At 37.2% G+C, this 20,962-nt stretch overlaps 1 protein-coding gene across 1 annotated transcript in view; it reads left to right on the top strand.

The window, feature by feature from the left end:
- The window catches only part of ZNF704 (zinc finger protein 704), a 204,421-nt gene that overhangs the window by 37,171 nt on the left and 146,288 nt on the right, over window positions 1-20,962 (top strand). Inside the window, exon 2 of the mRNA XM_063079674.1 lies at window positions 6,014-6,255. Coding sequence (XP_062935744.1) covers window positions 6,014-6,255 — 242 coding nt within the window. The remainder of the gene's footprint in view (window positions 1-6,013; window positions 6,256-20,962) is intronic.

The following is a 20,962-nucleotide window of genomic DNA, read 5'->3' as shown; positions in this document are numbered from 1 at the left end:
ACATTTAAACTCTATGAAATAAACATTGAAAGATAGTGCTGATTGGTTGCTCAGTTGGTTAGAGCAGGATGTTGATAACACAGGGTCCAGGGTTCGGATCCTCTTCCTGGCCTGCTGCCAAAAAAAAAATTGAAAAATAAAATGTTTCAGTGAGAGGAGCAGTCTCTGGGATTCCTACAAAATGTTTCATTCACAATGTGGTAGAAGAAAAAGAGGAAAAGGAAAAGAAGAAAACAGAGTAAAGTGAAGGTCAGAGGGAATTAGTGGAAAGCGGAAGTGTGGACAACATTGATCCTGGTTTTAGGGGAACACAACTCAAATTCCTCTTCTTTAAGAGAGCCCTACACATATTTACGAGCAGCTATGTGGGCCATAAGCCTTCTGATACCTAGACAGAACATTTCCAGTTCCTCCCAAAAAGATGCTTTGTCATCCAGATTACCTGAGAATTACCAGTCAGCAACAGTCTTGCAGTTCTTCTGAATTATTTATCATACAGGGCATCTAGCTTGGGGTTTTATCTGGATATTTTCCTTCTTCCTCCTCAAATTTTCAGTTAGAACTGTGTTTTCAGGTCAGTGAATCTCCCGACAAGGAAATTCTTCCTGATCTCACAAGATTTATATTGTCTTTTGCCAAGAGTTCACGATTCTGGTGTAGAGGATCAAATCATTGACTTTTTATGCAGCCAGTTATTACCTTGTAGTATCTCCCTTTTCCTTCTAAATCTTGATGTGCTAAAAGAAAAAGAAAAAAAAAATCCCTACTAGAAATTTCTAAATCTTTCACTTTTCCTGGATGAGTCTTTAAGATTAGTGGGGATAATTTCTAGGCTTTTTAAAGTTTATTTATCTATTCACAGCTGATGGTGGTAGTGAATCAGGAGGTTTGGAAAGGACCCAGCCTCCAGGAACATGAGCAATAGCACCCTTCCAAAGAGCCATATCAACTATACCCTGCCACTTAGGTATCTCTCCTGGAGGGAGTTGCCAGTTTCTTACCTATGTCCTTTTCTCTTCCTGGTACTTATGAGGAATCCCATAGCTATGGGAAGTTGCTCCCTCTTTGGCAGATACCCATTTACTCCTAGAGGTGAGTAACATTTACTTGTTACTTAGCTCTACGCGTGCTTTTTCTTCTTTCCTTTGCACCCACCAACTTTGAGGCTGCTGTTGATTTCTCTCCATCCAGTCAGATTTTTTTGTTGTTGTTTCTTTCTGGCTGTCTTCTGTTGTTGAACCCTTTGCCTGCTTAACTGCTTCTGCGTAGAGTGATTTCTCAGATTGCCTCAACTTTTCCATTAACAAGAATATCAGCCCATATTTATGAGTCACATAATTAATTGATACCAGCTTCAAAGAAGGAAGCTAACTTAGCCTTGACCTTTCAGATCAACAGAACATTTTTGTCACCAGGGCATTGTGCAAATTGGGAAATAAATAAAAGTGTCCTTTTTAAGGAGATGAAGTACAAAAAGTTTCTCTTCAGGTGGATGAATTTTTAAAAATGTCCCTCTTCCATTGGTGAGGAAGCCTGGGGACCTGGCCTGAACAGGCACTGGATTTTAGACCCTCCTACTGGTGTTTAGGGTACAACCACATAAACGCTTGCAGCAGCTGGGGTTGCCATACCACCTGTATTTACAACAAACAGACAAACAAACAAACAAAAAACCCATAGACTTTGTGGCTACTGCTTTGCTTCACAATTTCCAAATTTTGGGTCTCGGAATTCTTAAGACTACACTCTCCATACCAGTTACTGCTGCTTTGGTTCTATGCCTACCCATTTTTTAATAGCTCTATTGAAGTGTAATTTACATACCATAATATTTATTCCATTGTCAGAATTCAGTTCAATGATTTTTAATAAACTCCAAGCTTGTACAAATATTGCTACAGCCTAGTTCTAGGACATTTCCATCACCCTAGTTCTAGGACATTTCCCTTGTGCCCATTTGTAATCAGTTCCTGCTCCCATCCCCAGCCCCAGGGAATCATTGATCTGCTTTCTATCTCTGTAGATTTGCCTTTTCTGGAAATGTCATATAAATGGAATCATATCTTCCTTTTGTTTCTTTGTCCTGCTAATCTAAGAGGGGTTCTAATCAGTGCTCATTTGCAACAGCTGATTGTTAGTCGGTCCACTTCTATTGCTACTACAAACCCTTACTCCTCACCCCTTTCTTTCCATTCTGCCCTGCTCTTTTATCTCCCATCTTAGAACACTCTCCCTTGTCCAACATTGCCTCTAGCCACCACGCTATTACCTGGGCCATTTCTGAGCCCAACTTCTCAAGATTTGACTTCATGTATTCATTGCACTCTCTCCTGTGAACCCTCCTTTTTTGTTTTTGTTTTTATCTTTTTAATATAATATTTTATATGAATAAAAGAACACTAAAAAGAATGTGTGATGTGTATACGCAATCTTTAAGGCATAGCGATATAATGACTACCTACACCTGTGATGCTCCCCTTCTACCAGTGTCACAGACAGTGGAACCCATGACTCAAAGTATCTAAAATCTCTTACTCATCTCTACAATTATTTTTGGTCATCTTTGGTCATTTCTAGTCACTTTAATTACACTTTTAAATAAGGTGTCTGGGCTAAATTGTCTTTGAAATCCATTACATTGATAAAATTCTCTGATTACTAATGAGAGATTAAATTTTTGTTTAGGAAGCATTACAGAAGATTTATGGCTTGCATTGTTGAATATTACTGTAATTTATTTTATTATGAAGCCTTGGCTGAGAGCATGACATACAGTTATAACATCATTTCCACAGGAAATTTTTTCTACTTCGTATTAATTTGCTTCAGATGCTGTTGTTGTTTTCCTGAACTTTGGAAACTGAAAGCTAGACTTCCTGTAATGTTCTTCCCCTCCTTTAAACTTGGGATGGAATTCATTTAACCAGAGCCCCACGGGAGGCATGGATGTCAGTTATCATTACAACTTAATACTGATTACTACTTAAATATTTAATTAATGTAATACTTGACACTTAGGGAGAAGCTATTTATAATCATCAAAACCAGGCCTTTGTTTCCTTCTTTTATGCCTGGTGTTTAGAGTATTCCTGTTGTAACATAGGTTGGGAATGGGCTTGCATAAAATTGAAAAACACCCCCCTCCAACCCCTACCTCAAGAGAGAAAAAGTTTCATAGAATATTGATTAGTGATGGATATTTAAAATATTTGTAATCACATTGGTTGATGTTCTAAACTATATTTTTATGAGCATGTATTTTTAGAAGTTTGAAATATTTTCTTTTTTTATTTATTTTTTTTATTGAATCAAAATGGCTTATACATATTTTGGCGGTTCAACACTGAGATATGTTGATAAAATCAATATTAATAGCATATATATTGTTACAAATCATAATTGTTCTTTTTACCCCTTGTCCAATCTCTCCCCATTCCCCTCTCCCCTATAATTACCTTAGATTTCGTCTCTCCTTCTGAAAGAATAATGGTTACTCTGTTGATTTGTTGCCTAGATGATCTGTCCAATGCTTAGAGGTGCGACAGGTCCCCCAATATTATTATAGAGCAGATGCTGCTTCTGTCACTCTGAAATGGGCTTTATGGAGAGAGACATCCTCTTCCTTTCTTTATCTCTGCTGGTGATTCTCCTTGTGTCAATGCACTCCAGTGGCTGGCGGACCCTCTGTGTGGTGGTTGTGGCATCTAGCCACTTTTGCGGCAGCCATGGTTATTGTGGTGGCTGTGGTGGGCCATCCACATGGAGGTGATATTTTGGCATGCTCCTTGGTGCTGGCAGTGTGCCTGGTTGTGGGTTGTATCCCAGCTCCATGCATTGGGTCCCCGGGTGGGCCCTGAGGCACTGGCGCAGTGTGCCTGGTCATGAGAGGGGAATCTGGTCCACTTCTCCATGCATTGGGTTCCCGGGTGGGCCCTGAGGTGCTGGTGTGGTGTGCCTGGTTGTGGGAGGGGAGTCCAGTCCCCTTCTCCATACCTCAGGTCCCTGGGCAGGCCCTGAGGCACTGGTGTGGTGTACCTGGTTGTGGGAGGGGAATCCTGTCCCCTTCTCCATGCCTCAGGTCCCCAGTTGTGGGAGGGGGGTCTGGTCCCCAGATCCATGCCCCAGGCCCCAGGGCATGGCCATGAGGTACTTGCGGTGTGCCTGGTTATGGGGGGCAGGTCCGGTCCCTGGCTCCATACCTTGGGTCACTGGGCATGCCCTGATGAACTAGCACAGTGTGCCTGTTTGTGGGAGGGAGTTCTGGTCCCCTTCTCCATGCCTCAGGTCCCAGGGCAGGCCCCAAGGTGCTTGTGTGGTGTGCCTGATTCTGGGAAGGGGATCCAGTCCCCTTCTTCATGCCTCAGGTCCCCAGGTGGTCCCTGAGGTGCTGGCATATTGTGTCTGGTTGTGGGAGAGGGGTCTGGTACCCTTCTCCATGCCCTGGGTGGGCCCCAGGGTGCTCTGTGGTGTGCCTGGTTGTGGGAGGGGGGTCCGTTCCCCTTCTCCATGACTCAAGTCCTCTGGTGGGGCCCGAGGTGCTGGCGTGGCATGCTTGGTTGTGGGAGGGACGTCTGGTACCTGGCTCCATGCCTTGGGTCACTGGGTGAGTCCCATGGTGCTGGTGCAGTGTGCCTGGTTATGGGAGGTGGGTCCCATCCCCTTCTCCATGCCCCGATGCCATTAAAACAATAGTGTGTAAAAGCAGACATTCATTTTTCTTGGACCCTTGTTTTACTTCATGAATGCATTCTAGGAAATATGGTGTCTTTTTAAATCAGTTCCAAGTAGATCAAAAGTGGCTGACCATTTTCCTGTGGAGCTGGTATAAGTCTGACAGGAAAACAATGGGAAGATGATCTCTTCTCCCCCGTAGGATAGGCCAAAGAGAGAATAGAGCTCAGTTGAGAGGTTCTGTGTGTGCACATGAAAGATACGTGCCAGCCAAGGGTATTCTCGGCTCCTTACTTAGTCTCTGCCATTAGCAAATTCACATATTCTCATTTTTTTACTCTGAAAATGCCTTATGCGTACGGCTTTAGATTCTGTAAATCTAAATCTATTTGAACAAAGTTGTTGTGCTTTTTCTTCTACCTAAAATTAAAAAGAAACCATCAAGCCTGTCTTCTATTTGGGTGAGTGAGTGAAGATTTACTGACTCCACAAATGGACTCTACAGAGGGGATGTATTGTCTCATGGGCTTGTGAAATGTCTTATAGGTGTGCCTATTTTGAAATACATTCCACTGATTAGTGAGGCTCTAGATCAACAGATTGTCTGACTCCTCCTTATTCACTTAGAACTTTAATTAGTTTGCTCCGCCCTTATTTACAATACCAATTGCCTTACAAAAACCTTTCTTTAATTTCAGGCTCCTTTTTCAGTTGCCACAAATTCTGAAATAACAAGATTCCTTTCACTGAGGTTTAATTTTATATTAGTCTTACACCTTACTCATCATTGCATTTGGTTTAAAATGATAAGAAAAATTAGTCCGACTTCTTTATTACATGGCTTTTGATGGGATTTTATTAAAATCTTAACTGCTTTAGATAAAGGATAAAAAGCATTTCTTCATGAACTACAGAGTGCAGTTCAGATCAGTGGTAATAGTCAAAGTTTGGTTTTATAGATTAACTCTCTTCTATTAAAGATGATTGTCAGCCTGAAATACTTAAGAATTTACTTAATTGAGTTTTCTTAGTTGTGGAAGAGGAAACAATGTTGTTTTAAATTTTAAAAAATGTTCAGAGGTCTTATGCTTTCAATTCTTCAAAGTGTTTGTACGCCTAAAAGGCATTTCTTGTGATTGTGATGCTTCTTGTTTGGATTATGACAGATGCATCAATTGTATATCACTTTGTAATGTTATTGTATTTCTGTGTTGCATTTTTCCCATTTAAGCTATAAAACCTTCAAGATGAACAGGGAAGACAGTGACTGTAGTCTCTTCTCAAGGCCGTCATGAAGGCTGATGTTTTGTATGAGTAAGAATTTCTGTGTTTCATTTCACAGGTGGGGAGCATTAAGCGGGAAATGACCTTCACATTTCAATCAGAGGACTTAAAACGTGACTCTAGTAAAAAAATGTCTCTTCAACACTTGTTCCCCTTGGCCGTGGGGGAAGATATGAAAACAGCAGACACCAAAAAAGCCAGCTGGGTCCTTGACCATGAAAAAGAAAACACTCGCTCCATCTGTCTTCTTGAGCAAAAACGAAAAGTTGTTTCTTCCAGTATTGATGTTCCTCCAGCAAGGTAAGGGAACATTAGATCATATATGTGTCTGCCCTAGGAAGTTGGTGGAGCTCATGCACAATCTCTGCCATATCACTCTTCAGTTCGTAGACTTACAAAGCGTTTTCTGCCGAGATGTTTTTTCTGTTGCTTGCATGATGTAGAGCAGGTGGCCCTGCTCTTCAGAACTGCCTTTAAGGCTGCTGTATTTGGAACTACTGTAGCTCTAGAAAAGAATGTTCTATTAGATTTTGGTAAATGAATAATAAAGAGCAAAAGAATAAATGCAAAAAGAAATAGAAGGAAACATGAACTGTAGGACTGAGCATAGCCACTTCAATGCGAGTATCCTCTTTTGGTCAGTTGGCAGACTATGGCTGCAGGCCAAATTCAGCTACTGACCTGTTTTTGTGTGGCCTGCAAGGTGGGCATGGTCTTACATTCTTAAAGGGTTAAAAAAAAAAATGAAAAATACGTGACAACGTTAGATGGCCTGCAAAGCCTAAAATATGTATTTTTTAAAAGTTTGGTGATTCCTTGTTTATATCATGGTAATCCTTTTAAGACAGATCTACCTTAAAATTTGGCCAAGAGGGTTTATCTGAAATAACAAAAGGCCTTTATCGCATTATAATTTTATTTAAACCACATGTGGTAGCACTGAACCAAAGGACAATATTATGGCAAAATGACAATGGAGCAGTAGTACAATATATACATTATACCTTTTACTTATTTTCTTGCTTATCATTTGTCTCAGGCAGGGATTTTAGTCTGTTTTGTTCATGATGTATCTCTAGCACTAGAACAATGTTTAATTATGTTCTGTGGACTCCGTAAATATTTGTTAGATGAAGGAAAGGAAGGAACTTCTGTAGCATAAAAGTTTGCTTATTTTTAATATGCGTACATATTTTGTTGACAAAAATCATTTATGATGAAACTTTATAAACAGTTGTTTGAGAAATCCTGCATTTTTCAGGCCGCTAACTAGGAAAACAGTATCGTTGAAAAAGAAATGCATGTTTCTTTCTACTATTGCCTTTTTATTATTAGAATTTCATTTCTTTCCATGTTAAATCAAAAGTACCTTCTCTGGAAAATTACATATTATTCTATCCTGCTACCAAATTTGTCAGACTTTCTAAAATTATAGACCTTTTTGTTTGCCTTAATCTTCAATTGGAAATTTTCATATATTTATTACTTCTGTTTAACTACTTGGAATTATTTGCTTTTCTACTTTTTTCATATAAAGTAACATGTTAAATTATTTAGGATTAGTGTCTTTTACTGTGGCTTTGTTGTGAAATGGTTTACCACGCCTTGAAGCTGGTAGGCACCTCAATTCATATCTGTTATTTGGTTGACTCATAGGAAAAATGACATGGTAACAATTTGAAAAGTGAAGAGCTATGCTTTTATTTTCTTCCTAAGCTTGCAGAGCAAAAATTAGACTTCCCAGTGTCAGATAGTTTAGTGCCAACTTGCAATTCTATAGGACCTACTCTACATAAAATTTTCATTAGACCATTGTATATGTTAGAAGACCTGGAATTAATCATTTCAAATTGCCATAGATTGTTTTAGGTATACCTTTATTTTTTAATTTCACCTCCACTTACAGTAGTTTCTGGGGAAAATAATGAAAAGGGGTGGAAGGAAAATGTTTTCTTACTTTTCTGAATATTATGGAGTAATTTTCCACTTTCTCAAATTTGCTGAATGTACTTAAAAGTACATGAGTCAAGCCAATGTTATTGTGAGCTTCTTAAACAGTGCAGGGAAATTAATTAGGTTTTAAATCCATTAATGAACAGCAAAAAGTCCCTAATGACAAGGAATAATTTAGATGTATTAATCTATTATAGGAAATACTACTTAAAGTCTCACTGGAGTCTCCACTAACGCACTTGTTTTCATTGCTGTAGTAAAAGAATTTAATCATCACAAACAGGAGGGTACTTCATAAAGTTTGTGGAAAAGTAGAGTTAAAAGATAATACAAATCCTTCCATGAACTTTTTGAAGTCTCTTTTCTTTCTGTTTATTAAGGAGAAGTGTAATTATATCTATTGGCAGTATATAAGTGAGCTTTGAGGAAATCTACAGTATAATGAAATGTATTGGTATAAAAAAATCTATATATCTATATCTTATCAAATATATATTATGTATAATCAATATTTGTATGTATATACATGTGTCTGTATGTGTGTATCTATCCACATGATTATTGTGGTTTATTCTTCTAAATCCAGATATTATGTTTTGGCCAGTTCTTAGAGAGGCTGGATAACCATTTTAGGCCATTTAGGAATTTTAGAATTCCTCAACAGTTTAAAATCAGTTCCCTGTAATGTTTCTCACTTTTGTTCCTTATTCCCACAGTAGCTAAGAACTTTACTCACTGTGGTGTGTAAAATGAAACTTGAAGTTTACTTTCTTCTTTTTTTCTTTTATTGAAGCATAATTGATTTTACATATCTGTGGGGTACAGTGTTGAATATCAGTACCTGTGTTCAATATGTGATGTTCAGATTGAGATAATCACTGTAATCATTGCACAATGTAATCATTTTTTGTGGCCTTTTACCAATTTCTCACTAATCCCTTTCCCTTCCCCCTTTCCCTCCTCTAGTGACCTCAATTCCATAGTTCCGTCAATATTTTTGAAATGAAAATCAACTACATTGTATATCGATAAATTAAAATAAAATTTTTTTTTAAAGTTCAGGAATTATTGTGATTGATGTATCTTTCTTTCTTTTTTTAATTTATTTTTAATTTTCTTAGCTCCCACTTATGAGTGAGGATATGCAGTATTTTTCTGTGCCTGGCTTATTTCACGTAACATAATTTTCTCTAAGTTCATCCATGTTGCTGCGAATGGCAGAATTTCATTCTTTTTTGTGGCAGAGTAGTCTTCCATTGAGTATATATATAACATTTTCCTTACCCAGTCATCTGTCGATGGACATTTAAGTTGATTCCCACTCTTGGCTATTGTAAATAGAGCTGCAGTAAACATGGGAATGCAGGTGTCCCTTCATCATGGTGATTTCCCTTCCTTTGGGTATATACCCACAGTGAGATTGCTGAATTGTATGGCAGTTGTATCTGCAGTTGTTTTCCACAATGGCTGCACCAATTTACAATCCATCCAACAATGTAGGAGGGTTCCCTTTTCTTCACATCCTCATCAGCATTTGTTATTCTCTGTTTTTTGATAATAGCTAGTCTCACTGGGGTGAGATGGTATCTCAGTGTAGTTTTGATTTGCATTTCCTCGATGCTTAGTGACACTGAGCATTTTTCATGTGTCTGCTGGCCATCCATACATGTTCCTTTGAGAAACGCCTGTTCCACTCTTTAGCCCATTTTTTTAATCAGGTTATTTTTCTACTGTTAAGTTATTTGAGTTGCTTGTATATCCCAGGTATTAGTCCTTTCTTGGATGCGTAGTTTGCAAATATTTTCTCCCATTCTGTAGGTTGTCTTTTCATTCTGTTAATTGTTTCTTTGCTGTGCAGAAGCCTTTTAGTTTGATATAATCCCATTTGTTTATTTCTTCTTTGGTTGCTTGTGTTTTGGGGGTCTTATTCATAAAGTTTTTGCTTAGTCCTACTTCCTGAAGTGTTTCCTCTGTTTTCTCTTGGGACGTTTATAGTTTCAGGTCTTATGTTTAAGTATTTAACCCATTTTGAGTTGATTTTGGTATATGGTGAGAGGTACAGGTCTGGTTTCATTCTTCTACATATGAATGTCCAGTTTTTCCAGCATCATTTGTTGAAAAGGCAGTCCTTTCCCCAGTGTTTGTTCTTGGTGCCTTTGTCAAAGATCAGTTGACTGTAAGTAAGTGGGTTGATTTCTGGGTACTCCATTCTGTTCCATTGGTCTGAGTGTCTCTTCTTATGCCACTACTATGCTCTTTTGGTTACTACAGCTTTGTAGTATAATTTGAAGTCAGGTAGTATTATGCCTCCAACTTTATTATTATTATTAGTAGTAGTAGTAGTAGTAGTGGTAGTAGTAGTAGTAGTAGTAGTAGTCGTAGTCGTAGTAGTAGTCGTAGTAGTAGTATTTTGCTCAGGATTGCTTTGGCTATTCAGGTTTTTTTATTGTTCCATATGAATTTTAGGATTGTTTTTTCTATTTCTGTTAAGAATGTCATTGATATTTTAATGGAGATTGCACTGAATCTGTAGATTGCTTTGGGTAGTATGGATATTGTCACAATGTTTATTTTTTCAATCCAAGAGCATGAAATGTCTTTCCATCTTTTGTGTCCTCTTTAATTTCTTTCAGTGGTAATTTGTAGTTCTCATTGCAGAGATCTTTCACCTCCTTGGTTAAATTGATTCCTAGGTTTATTTTGTCTTTTGTTTTTCTTTCCTTTTTTTTTTTTTTTTTTGGCCCGTGTGTGTATGACTATTGTAAATGGGCTTGCTTTCTTGATTTCTTTTTCTGCTAGTTTGTTACTGGAGTATGCAAACTCTACTGATTTTTGCATGTTGATTTTGTATCCTGCAACTTTACCAAAGTTGTTTATCAGCTCTCAGAATTTCTTGGTAGAGTCTTTAGGTTTTTCCATATATAGGATTATGTCTTCTGCAAACAGGGACAGTTTGATTTCATCTTTTCTGGTCTGGATATCCTTTATTTCTTGCTTGCATGGTTGCTCTGGCTAGTACTTCCAGTACTATGTTAAATAGGAGTGGTGAGAGTGGGCTCCCTTGTCTTGTTCCTGTTCTTGTCTTGTTCCTGATGATATTGGCAGTGGGTTTGTCATTTATGGCTTTTATTGTGTTGAGATACTTTCCTTCTATACCTAATTTGCTAAGGGTTTTTAATCATGAAGGGATGTTGAATTTTGTCAAATGCTTTTTCTGCATCTGTTGAGATAATCATAGTTTTTGTCTTTGAGTTTCTTGATGTAGTGTATCACATTATTGACTAGCCTTAAGTTGAACCATCTTTGCATCCCATTCATCCCAAGATGAATCCCACTTGATCATGGTGTATAATTTGTTTGATAAGTTGCTGTATTCTGAATGCTAGTATTTTGTGGAGGATTTTTGCATCTATGTTCATCAGAGATATTGGCCTATAGTTTTCTTTTTTGTTGTTGTATCTTTGTTTGGTTGTGATATCAGCATGTTGCCGGCCTCATAGAATGAGTTTTGGAAAATGGCCTCTGTTTCAATTTTATGGAATAGTTTAGAGAGTATTAGTATTAATTCCTCTTTAAAGGTGTGGTAGTATTGAGCACTAAAGCCGTCTGGTCCTGGGCTTTTCTTTGTTGGGAGACTGCTGATAACTGCTTCAATCTCAGTGCTTGTTATTTGTCTGTTCAGGTTTTCTATTTCTTCTTGATTCAGCCTTGGTAGTTGTATGTGTCCAGAAATTCGTCCACTTCTTCCAGGTTTTCAAATTTGTTGGCATATAGTTGTCTATAATAGTATCTAATGGTTCTTTGTATTTCTGTGAAATTAGTTGCAATTTCTCCTTTTTTATTTCTGATTTTTGTTTTTTGGGTCTTCTCTCTTCTTCTCCTTTTTTTTTTAAACCTAGATAATAGTTTGTCTACATTGTTTATCTTTTCAAAAAACCAACTTTTTGTTTTATTGATCTTTTGTATAATTTTTTGGGTCCCTTTCATTTAGTTCTGCTTTGATATTAATTGTTTTGTTCCATCTACTAATTTTGGGATTGGATTGTTCTTGTTTTTCTAGTTCTTTGAGGTGTAGCATCAGGTTGTTTATTTGAGATCTTTCTATTCTTTTGATGTAAGCATTTATTGCAATAAACTTCCCTCTTATTTGTGCTTTTGCAACATGTTACAGGTTTTGGTATAATGTATCTATTTTTATTAGTTTCAAGACATTTTTTGATTTCCATTTAATTTCTTCTTGAACTCATAGGCTGTTTAAAAGAATGTTGTTTAATTTCCATGTATTTGTATAGTTTCCAGAGTTTTCCTTGTTATTGATTTCTAGTTTTAATCCGTTGTGGTCTGAAAAGGTACTTGAAGTGATTTCAGGTTATTTTAAATTTGTTGAGACTTGATTTGTGGCCTATCGTGGGCTATCATGGAGAATGTTCCATGGTGCTAATGAGAAGAATATATATTCCGTAATTGTTAGATGAAATATTTTGTAGATGTCTTCCAGGTCCAATTAGTCTCAAGTGTAGTTTAAATACTGTGTTTCTCTGTTAAGTTGTTGCCTATATGATCTATCCAATGCTGACAGGGGTGTTCAGGCCCCCAGCTATTTTCATATTGGGGTCTATCTCTATTTTTAGGTCTTATAGTGTTTGCTTTATATATCTGGGTACTCTGATGTTGGGTGCATATATTTATATGATTGTTAAGTCTTCTTCTTGCTGGATAGATCCCTTTATCATTATATAGTGGCCTTCTTTGTCCCTTTTTATGGTTTTTAAAGTCTATTTTATTCTATATAAGAATAGCTAATCCTGCTCAGTTTTGGTTTTCATATGCCTGGTATATCTTTTTCCTTCCCTTCACTATTAGTCTGTATGTGTCTTTACAGGTGAGACGAGTCTCTTGAAGACAGCATGTAGTTGGGTCTAGCTTTTTAATAAAATCAGTCTGTGTCTTATGAGTGGGAAGATTAATCCATTTACATTTAGGGTTGTTATTGAAAGGTACAATCTTACTTCTGGCATTTTTTTCAGTTTTTGTTTGGGTGTTTTAAATATCTTTTGTTCCTTTCTTTCTCTTTTATTGTTTGCCTTTGATTTTGTTGATTTATATTTTTTGAGGTGGTAAGATTTAGGTTCGTTCTCTTTCTTGTTTGCATTTCTGTTCAACCAATGAGTTTTGTTCTTTCTTGTGTATTCATGGTAGTGATTATTGTTTTTGAGATTCTAGATGCAGGACTCCCTTGAGGATTTCTTGCAGGGCTGGTCATACAGCAGTGAACTCCTGCAGTTTTTGTTTGTCTGGGAAATACACTATTTCTCCCTCATTTCTGAAAGGTAGCTTTGCTGGGTATAGTATTCTTGGCTAGCAGTTTTTTCCTTTTAGTATTTTGGACATATCATCCTTTTCTTCTGGCCTGTAGAGTTTCTGTTGAGAATTGTGCTGTTAGTCTGATGGGGACTCCTTTATAGATGACTCAGTGCTTTTCTCTTGCTGCTTTAAGGATTTTTTCTTTCTCTTTGAGCTTTGCCAGTTTGACTATAACGTGTCTCAGAGAGGACCTTTCTGGATTGAATCTGTTTGGGGATCTTTGAACCTCCTGAATCTGAAGGTCTGTGTCTCTTTCTATACCTGGGAAGTTTTGCATTATTATTTTGTGGAATAGGTTTACAATGCCTTTTCTTTTCTACTCCCCTTCTGGAATACCCATGATTCAAATGTTTGTGCACTTAAGGTTGTCTGCTAGTTCTCTTAGATTTTCTTCATTTTTAAAAATTTATTTTTCCTTTTTGTTGTCCAGCTGGGTTATTTCAAAAAGACTATCTTTGAGATCAGAAATTCTTTCTTCTGCTTTCTCTCATCTGCTGCTTAAGATCTTAGTTGTGTTTTTCATTTCATTGAATGATTCCTTTAGTTCCATGAGTTCTGCTACATTGTTTTTAATCTCTTTGTAAATCTCCTCCTTCACATCGTGGATATTTTTTCTCATTTCATTGTGTTTTCTGAGTCTTTTCGTATCTCATAGTGTTTCCTTAAGATTCAAGGGTTTTCTGCCCTGTGGGATCTGGTACTCGAGAATTATTGTATTACTTTGGCAATGTCACATTTTCTTGTTTTTTCATATTTCTAGTATCTCTACATATATATCTGGTCATGTGGTAAAGTAGTTGCTTCTTATATTATTCTGGAGCAGGCTTTGAGGAGAGAGACTTTCTTCTCCTTTTCCATGCTTTGCTGGTGACTCTCCTTGTGTCATGCAGTCAAGTGGGAGGTGGGCTGCCTTCATGCTGGCTGTGGCTGCTACTGTGGTGGCAGAGGCTGTGGCAGTGGTTGTGGTGGACCACCAGCACAAAAGTGGTGTTTGTGTCATCTGTCAGGCAAAGGAAGCTGCCTATGCTGAAGTTTACGTTCTATGATTTGTATATTGAAAATAAAGCAGGTATGTAGTTTTTTGCTTTTTCATATCCCTGGAGAGGTCTGGGAACTCCTCCGCACCCTAATCTCTGTACCTCACTGTGACTGAGTATCACTGATTTCATCTCCTGCCTCCATTCAACAGACATCTATTGAGTACCTGCTATGAACCTAGTACTCAGCAAAAAAAAAAAAAAAAAAAAGAGAGAGAGAACGGGACAGGGTACCAACATTCTAGGAGCTTAAAGTTGAGTCAGAGAAAGAGACTTACAAGTAGCTAATTCCAAATAACAGTTCCTAATTTGTTCCTGTCTCATTAGAACTGAGTGAATTTGTAATTAACAGGGAATCTTTTAATATTAGGAAAGTTGCTAATTTGACACATCTATTTATAGGCCCAATTTTCTTTTATTGGTATTGTTTTCAAGATAGGGATAAATGAAGAAGGAGGAAGTCTGTATCTGAGCTCTACATTACAGAATTACTGTTTACCCATTTTCTGAGGACCTATTTAAAAGTTGACAGTTTCAGAAAAATTTAAATTTAAGTAATATATTAATTCAAATGTGTTAGGCTGTGTCATCTGAGAAACAAATGCCAAAACAGGATTCAACATGCAGGCCGGGGAAGGAGGGAGAGGTACATCAGAGCACAGTGCTGGTCTGAGCCCAGGGAGGAAGAGAGGGAAGGAAGGTTGGATGGAAGTATCCTAAGTGGCTTCACATGGCCATCAGGGGTCCTGCATTAGTATCCCTGCTGCGGTCTGTCATTGGCTGGGAGCAGCATGTGGGAATTATGGCTTCGGCATAAATGCAGCAGCAGTTTTCAGAGTCCAGCAGCTGGGTCCGTGGTCAGTTAGCTCTCTGTTGTTAAAGGTCTGTGAGGGGCATTCTCATGGTTGCCGTCCTCCTCCCCCCAAGTATCATTCTTTATATGATAAATGTGCCCCATGATGTGCATGTTTGTTGCAGGGTTCAATCTTCCTCTCCTTTGGGATCCCTGAGCTATCAGTGCAGACCACCCAGAATCTCTATTTTTTATGAAGTCCTCAAGCTCCCTGTAAAAATGGCAACTGATTGTTGATCCCAAGATCCCAAGATTAATTCTTTTGAGTCTTGAGAGGAAGGAACACAAACTATCTCTCTCTTCTGAGATGCCTGAGGTTGTAGGGACAAATGTTAATGTAGGAGAGTCCCCTTACCCCTGAGATATTGCTTCATTAATTTCAAATGAAACACTATTTTGGGGAGTGGGAGGGATGAGGTAGAATGAGTGCATTACAGAGTTGAGGTACTCAAAATAATCCTCAAGTTATTCCATGTTCTTCAGTGGAGAAAACTAAACAGAAAGAGCGAGAGTGTGTGAGTGGACATCAGTGAGCAATATTTCTCTCTGGAACTATCATTAAAAGAAAGAAAAAACTCTTCCCAACTTTTAGAATCAGTGGGGAGCAGTAATTTGGTTTAGGGGTAACCAGTGTTAGAAGTGCTGATTCTAACAGTGGGGACAACAGTCTCTGAAGAACTGATCTCTCTCTCTATGAAGGTTTCATCACTTATTAATTTAGTCATGCCTGTTCATGAAAGACAAAAAACAGCCCATTCCAAAAGAGATTGTGAATTGAGAATGAGAACTTACTGATTATAAATATGTAATCTTAAGTATTTTTAAAAAGTACTAGCTTCATTGATCCCTGTAGAGAGTTAAGGAAAATAGGCTTTAAGAGTATAAGGATAGGAATATAAAGAGAACATGTTTTCAAGGTTCATCCATGTTGTAGCATGTATCAGTACTTCATTTTTATTGCCAAATAATATTCCATTTCATGGATATACCAAATTTTATTTATCTACTCATCAGTTGATGGACATTTGAGGTTGGAAAGGTAGGCAGAGGCCAGATCATGAGCTATATTGACTGTGTTAAAGATTTTTAAATTATATTTTTAAGTCAATGAGAAGGATTTTACGGAGGAGATTGATATGATTTCATTTGTATTGATGGGAGATCACTTTGGCTGTTCTGTGTAGAATGGGTTGGAGAAGGAAAAGATTGGACACAGGGAGACCAGTCTGAAAGCCACTGCATTTGTGCAGGAAAGATATCATGGACTAGAGTGGTGACAGCTGAGATAAACAGAAGTATACAGATTTGAGATATATTTTTGAAGTAGGAGTGAGGCTTCTTGGTTGTAAGCAACAGAAAATGACTATGGCTGGTTTAACAAAGGGTGGACTATTTTGAAAGACTATTAGATAGCTCCCAGATTTGCTGCCAAGGCTGGAGAACCAGGTCAGAAAATACAAGGGTGGGCAGCTAGAAACATGGTTATGTTCCTTCTCTCTACAGAACCAGTGCCTGCAAATGGGCTTTTTGGCTTCTAAAGTGAGAGACTTATGTGCTAGGAAATTCTCCAGACACAGGAAACAAATTTAACCACTAGGCATCTAAAAAAATGACAAATATCTATTTTAGTTAGGTATCATAATTCCCATTTTACAAATGAATAAACTGACTCAGAAATGTTAAGTGACTCACCCAGTAACACACATTTAACAAATGACAGACCTAAGACTAGGGTAGGTTTCTGACTCCAAGTGAATTTTTGTTCCATATCATCACCATTAGTGTTTATTGAAGAAGACTAACTTTTTGTCATTTACAACTGTAATGTCTTAAAGTACATTGACAATTCCTATATCACTTGCTATCCAGTTTCTAAAAAAAAAATCAATAGTTAGGCAAGCATTGTTAGATAATCTAGATCATTGGAGCATGGCCTTTGTTGTTCTGTTTTTGCCAGACATTTTTTTTTTTTTAAGGTACTGATGCTTAAATTGGTTGGATTTTACCCAACCAGCAATTACAATTTGATTATGCAAAATAGTAACTGTCTTCTAATTATAACTCTAGAGCTGAAGAAATCTATTAGGAAACCAGTTATAACACAAAAAAAAGAAAAATTTGGCCAAAAAAGTCCCTAGGCCTCACAACAGTTTATTAAACTACTACAGATTGTTAGTTTGCAGTTGGAAGAAAACAAACCATATGGTACTGTTTGTTTTACAGGGTTTTAAAATATAATGATGTCATATTTATCACTTGCTGGATAAGTTGAAATCTTCTTCTCCTTATAGAATGCTCTCCTGGGAATTATATACTTTAAAAAAATTTCAAAAACTTGTTATTCTTTACGCTTTGAGTTCAAAGTTAAGAAATGACCTGAGCTACAAGCAATATCCTCCTGGGTATACAATGGAAAACTGTGAACTGATTTGGCTACCATTTTCAGTGATGTTGTCTACATTTTCTCCTCTGCCTTTTATGTACTATGTGCCATTTATAGGAAAGTCTCCTGTGTCAAATTTAGAATTATGTAAGATAAGGCAAAATTGATATCTTTTATTTCTGAATCTCTAGAAGCCTAGCAGTTCCTGAAGCAAATGTTTAATGTTTAAATGCATTTAAAAATTTTTCAGGTCACAAACTCTTGTAACCAATATGAGATTGCTAACAGAAGAAAAAAGCTCCCTTAACATTTAAAAACATTTCTTTAAAAAAAAATAGGACATACAAGTTTTAGAACATTTTCTTTTTAAAACTATATTGGGAGGGGAAATATAAATGTTGGAGAAATACCTATATTGGAGAAATACTAATACTCTATCATTTGTTCATTCCCCTTAAGAACTGAGCAGTCTCCATAAAGTATCTGTAAAGATCATCTTTTCCAAGAAACCTTTATCCATCCGTTTCCATTCCTTCTCATTATGTCAGTAATTCAGGTCAGCAAGTAACTGCTGTCCCTGCTTTCTTGCTACAGACTGTTTGCTGCACATTAGCCAAAATGATCTTTCTAAAACACAAGTATAATCATATGGATAAAGGGTGGAGCAGGAAAATGGTGGGAACCGATGTATCTGACATTATGACTTAAAACACATTGTGCCATCAGCCCACAGTCAAGTCCTGTCTTGCCAGGGATTTAGATTCTAAAGTCAACAGGTAAACCAAGATTAAGTAGAGACAAAATAATAGTTTGCAATGTCTTCAATTACCTGTGAGACCAGAGCCCATCATGAAAGACTTGGGATTTGAAGCCACTTGAAAAAGAGATAATTTTAGTCTCCCTTCTTACTCTGGGGCAAAAGTCCATTAAATGGAATAGTGGGGTTTCTGTCATTTTTAACACTAGCTCTCTCTCCCTACTAAGTGCCTGCAGATGAATCTCTGTAATTTAAATACACATATGCTGCCACTTCACTCTCCTAACATTCTATAAAAATATGAAGGAGGTTAATAAAGTAAACCAGAGAACCTTTCTAAACCAGCAGTTCTCTTTTCTGGACTAACACTGACAACCTCAGTTAATGTTGTCATTATTTTCTTAGTTATAACTTAGGAAAGCTTGTGTTTTGTTACACAGATTGGGCTCATGTATTGTGTGTGTGCATGGATGTGTTTTAAAGAGAACTCTATAGTCTTCTTATTTGTGTTGACTTTAAATATGACATTTAAAATTCATCAATTTCCAGTAATGTGTCCTATAGCCCTGTATTATAAGCACACATTGGTACCAAATTAGAAGGCACCACCTATTTAAAATTGCACTGTGAATTTAGTATTTTGGTTATTAATATGAATTTTCAAAATAATAATTTGTCACATTTTTTTTTAAAGATGACTGGTAAGGGGATCTTAACCCTTGACTTGGTGTTGTCAGCACCATGGTCTCCCGAGTGAACCATGGGCCAGCCCTATATCACTTTGCTATTAATGAAGGACATGCTGTCTGGATCAATTGGGTTGTTATGAAGTAAAATACTAAAACTGTGAAGTTCAGACATGTGCAAGCATCATTTCCAAAGAGCCTTTGGATAATTAGTAAACATTCTTCCATGTAAATCATCTCTGGCAGAAAAGGGATTAAATTTAACCACTGAAACTTCAGGTGGACCCATAGCCCTGTTGTGCTAGGTGGGCCATTGGCTTTGTTGCACAGGTTAGATAGATGGGAATGTTCCAAAATGCTGTGGAGTGCCGTTGTTCCGCTTTTGTGATACTTATGCCATAGGTCGACTCTGTAGAATTGGTTTACATTTAGATTTGATGCAACATCTTTTTTTCTCTATATACCTATTTAAAATTTAGCCAATTGGGTAGAAATAATTGGATTCTCACTACCTCCCACTTCTCACCCCCTGCTCCCTGCCAATATAGATTCTGTACTCTGCTTTCATTACAGAAAGGGAAATAATAATTAAATGAGATGGCTATTTATTTATTTTAAAAGAATAACTTTTGAGAAGTGCTGTCCAATAGAAATTTAATGTGAGCTATGTATGTAATTTTAAAATTTCTGATAAGTACATTAAAAACAGTAAAAAGAAACAGGTGAAAATAAGTTTAGTATTATGTATTATTTAACCCAATATGTCCTAAATATCATTATTTCAACATGTAATCTTTATAAAAAGTTAATGAGATATCTTACATTCTTTTTTTCATACTAAGTCTTTAAAATCCAGTGTGTATTTTACTATTATGGCACATCTCAATTTGGACTAGGCACAATCAAGTGATCACTAGACACATGGCTAGTGATGACTGTATTGGACAGTGCAGCTTTGGAGTAAAGCATAAGGTAATTGTGCATTTTTTCAGCACGTTTTTTTCATTTATCCCTAAGGCAGTAGTTTCTCCTTTTTTTTTTTTTTTTTTGCCTATTCCAACACACAAGAAAATCCCTCATCACCCTGCTAGGGGTAGAGCAGTGGCTTTCTGTGGCGTGTTTCTTAAGGAGCATCCCCAGTACAGGGGAAGGCATTTCAGTGTCTGTGGGCCAGGGAATACTTTGTTGGAACAGTTAGAACTAAAGAGATTTAGTAGGAAATCTGCAGCATGAGTCCTGTGTGTCTCCTAAAAGGGGAATGACTCCCAATTGTGCAGAACTAATGTTTTGTACAATTATAATTATTATGAAGATGTTTAAATTCCATCTAAATCAAAAGAAGGTTGGGCCAGCCCCGTGGCTCACTCGGGAGAGTGCGGTGCTGGTAGCGCTGAGGCCCTGGGTTCAGATCCTATACAGGAATGGCCAGTGCGCTCACTGGCTGAACTTGGTGTGGACGACGCCGTGCCAAGGGTCGCGATCCCCTTACCCGGTCAAAAAAGAAAAAAATAATAAAATAAATCAAAGGAAGGTTAAATGGGTATCATTGCAGTTCTGGTTCTTTAAAAACATAAAAGCAGCTTATTTCCAGAGTTTGAGAGAACCTCTTTAGTTATTATCAGATACCCTGATATTCCCTATGGCAACAACCATTCGAGCAGTTCAGACATACCAAGTAAAAATACTTGAGGCTTGGACCAGGGTTATCACACATGCATTTGCTTATGCTTTTTAAATATACAAGTTAAGCATCCCTAACCCAAAAATTTGAAAAAATTTTTTCCCAAAATCCTGCAACATCCAAAACCTTTTGAGTGCCAACATGATGCTCAAAGCAGCATTTTGGATTTTGGATTTTGGATTTTGGGATTAGGGATGCTCAACCATTAAATATCTAGAAATATTCCAATCTGAAAAAGTCCAAAGAAAAATTGAAATTCAAGACTTCTGGTCCCGTGCATTTTAAATGAGATA

This window comes from Cynocephalus volans, chromosome 15 (genome assembly GCF_027409185.1).
Source record: "Cynocephalus volans isolate mCynVol1 chromosome 15, mCynVol1.pri, whole genome shotgun sequence".
Lineage (NCBI taxonomy): Eukaryota > Metazoa > Chordata > Mammalia > Dermoptera > Cynocephalidae > Cynocephalus > Cynocephalus volans.
Note: the sequence above shows the minus strand (reverse complement) of the source record. Positions and strands in the feature narration are given on the sequence as shown.